Raw genomic sequence first — 2,561 nt, 5'->3', positions numbered from 1 at the left:
ACACACACAATATATATATATATATATATATATATATATATGGTGTTCCATATCCCAAATCCACCTAACTCACTTAACCCACACACACTGTTTTTACACTACCCCCGGCCTGATACAACGACGACCAACAACTAACCCTGGCTAAAATTGGCCAGCCTCGGAGCCGAACCTGCTCAAGGTGCGACTAAAGCAACGCGTGGAGAGGAACATGGCCGCGTCGAGAAATTCACCCCTGATGGCACGACGGAAGGATCGGCTGCTGTCGCACCTCAAGCGGAAATCATTGCTAGCAAGTACGTCCTTCGATCGAGCTTTAATCGAAAATATCATTCGTCATATGTCGAAATTAATCGACTTTTCCTGCGTGAGCATTATAGCGGAAAAGAATTCGTTGCACCCGTGTTTTTTCGATTAATCTATCTATATTGATTTTTTTGCCTTTTTTTGCCAGTGTCCAGTAACAGCATGTTCGACAACAAACGATTGTTTACCGATTAACAATATATATATATATTTTTTTTTTCATTTCCGAGAAGCGAGAGAAAATCGCCGAACGCGTCTTTTCGTTTCGTCTCGTTTGTTTTTTTTTTTTTTTTTTTTTTTATTTATCCCAATTACGTTACGACGAAATTATACGAAAAATATATCAAGGATGATCGATCATTCGGTTGCGATACAATATAGGCGAAACGATGCACGCGATGCGTTTCTTTCGCGCGGCAATGGAATTCGGGACAAGCACACTCCTCTTCGTGAAAAGGAGGGAGGGGGAGAGGTGGATAACTCGTCAACGCTTTCCCAAATTCCAGTCTCGTCTCGCGCGACGAGTCGCAGGCAAATCGTTGGCGCTCAATCCGCCGCTCGCTCTGATCGAACGTTTTTCAGATTCTAGTAGTAATCCAGAGTCCGGGCCTAATTCACCACCGACCGTGAACAATTCTCAAGCGAGCCCCACAGCGGGTGGAAACGCAGCGGCGATCCAAGAAGTAAGTGTTCCACCGAGATGGAGTTGTTAAAAGAATCTCTGAATCGATCGTTAATCCATCCTTGTCGATTCCCTTTTCCCTCTACTCTTTCTCTTTCTTTCTTTCTCTCTCTTATCTCTCGTTCGTAGGAGACGGAAAACACCGGTTACGGGGGTCCATTGACCAGCAGCAGTCAACAAGGTAGCCTATCGGATCTTTCGTTGTTCAGTTCACCGTCCATGCCTAATATTTCGCTGGGACGACCTCACGTTCCATCCGGTTCCAACACGGTGAGTCGCTCGATCGATAATTATGATCGACCGATCGATAATTCTGTCTCTAAAGGACGTTGGTTTTCGCCTATGTACACGCAGACCGGTACGAAATTGGCCACGGTCTCGGAGGCAGAGGTACGCGCGGCGTTCACCGCACGACTAGGAATGCCGCTCACGGGTCAAATGTTGCCCGGCACCTTACCTTTTTATCCATCGTTGACGGTAATCGAGGGAGGAGAGGCAACGTCGACCGGTGGCTACGTTCACAAGCAGATGCAGCAAAATTTGGAACATCCATCGGTAACGAATCGGCAACATCCACCGTCCGCGGTCTATCACGGTAGCACGACGGCAAATCCCATTACGGACACGCAAGTAGCGCATGCGAGGCTGCAAAAGGCTGGTCACCGGCCTTTAGGTAGTATGTTCTCTCTTCTTTCCTGCCAGCCGATCATTGTTTCAACGCGCGTGCGTGCCATCATCGTTTCGCACGCGTTTCTTCCTTTCTTTCTTTCCTTCCTTCCTTCCTTCCTTCCTTCCTTCCTTCCTTCCTTCTTCCCTTCTCTCTTTTTTTCCGCGACGAATTGGACGCGATCGCTTCGCGCATGCGCGAGATTGGAATAACGAAATTGGCACGCGCGAACAGCGTTACATTGGCAGCGAGCGATTCCTCGCGAGCGAATCGCGACGCGCCTTTGCGTAACAGATCAATCACGTGACGCTTAGTTCCCACGATCATTTCTCGTTTCTGCGCATACTCACAGGCAGGACTCAATCCGCGCCGTTGCCGTTGGGCCATCCAATGCTGCAAGGTGGCATGATGGCGCCCCAGACCCATTACGAAGAGTACCTGGCAGAGAAACAATTGCATGACCAGCAACAGGCGCACAATTACCTGAAACAGCAGATACGTCAAACGGTGTTGACGCGAGTCGGGTCTCGGGGGCAGGCGAATCAATTGGACGAGGCTCCCGAAACCGAGGAATCTGCCGAGGTGATAGATCTTACAGGAGGGAAGAAAGACATGTCGGAAGAGAGCGAAATCTCGAAACAGCAACGGGATCGTGAACAATTCCTCCAACAGCAGAGAGATCTGATGATGAGACACACGTTGCAGATCTCGAACGAATCTTCGACGGCCTATGGTGGCAGCGGGGGCGGTAGTGGGAGCGGAAGCAGAAGCAATCAACCTAGCGCAAGACCGTTATCCAGAGCTCTGTCCAGCCCATTGGTTCATTTGGGTAAGTGGTTCGATTCTATCTGTCTGTTTCCTGCTCACCGATCTCACCCATTCGTTCCCTCCCCCTCTCGCAATTCTTCG

At 49.3% G+C, this 2,561-nt stretch overlaps 1 protein-coding gene across 10 annotated transcripts in view; it reads left to right on the top strand.

Annotated features, from left to right (window-relative positions):
- Positions 1 to 2,561, top strand: part of LOC102677171 (histone deacetylase 5) — a 23,307-nt gene that overhangs the window by 17,871 nt on the left and 2,875 nt on the right. For 7 of the 10 annotated variants that reach the window (XM_006621329.2, XM_006621328.2, XM_006621327.2 and 4 more), the window contains 5 exons: positions 156 to 293; positions 886 to 986; positions 1,115 to 1,255; positions 1,340 to 1,661; positions 2,005 to 2,481. In XM_006621329.2, the coding sequence (XP_006621392.1) occupies positions 156 to 293; positions 886 to 986; positions 1,115 to 1,255; positions 1,340 to 1,661; positions 2,005 to 2,481 (1,179 nt within the window). The remainder of the gene's footprint in view (positions 1 to 155; positions 294 to 885; positions 987 to 1,114; positions 1,256 to 1,339; positions 1,662 to 2,004; positions 2,482 to 2,561) is intronic. The other 3 variants (XM_031513295.1, XM_006621334.2, XM_031513297.1) reach the window with 3 other exon arrangements.

Source organism: Apis dorsata, unplaced genomic scaffold (assembly GCF_000469605.1).
Source record: "Apis dorsata unplaced genomic scaffold, Apis dorsata 1.3 scaffold_631, whole genome shotgun sequence".
Lineage (NCBI taxonomy): Eukaryota > Metazoa > Arthropoda > Insecta > Hymenoptera > Apidae > Apis > Apis dorsata.
This window is presented reverse-complemented; position numbering and strand designations above follow the sequence as displayed.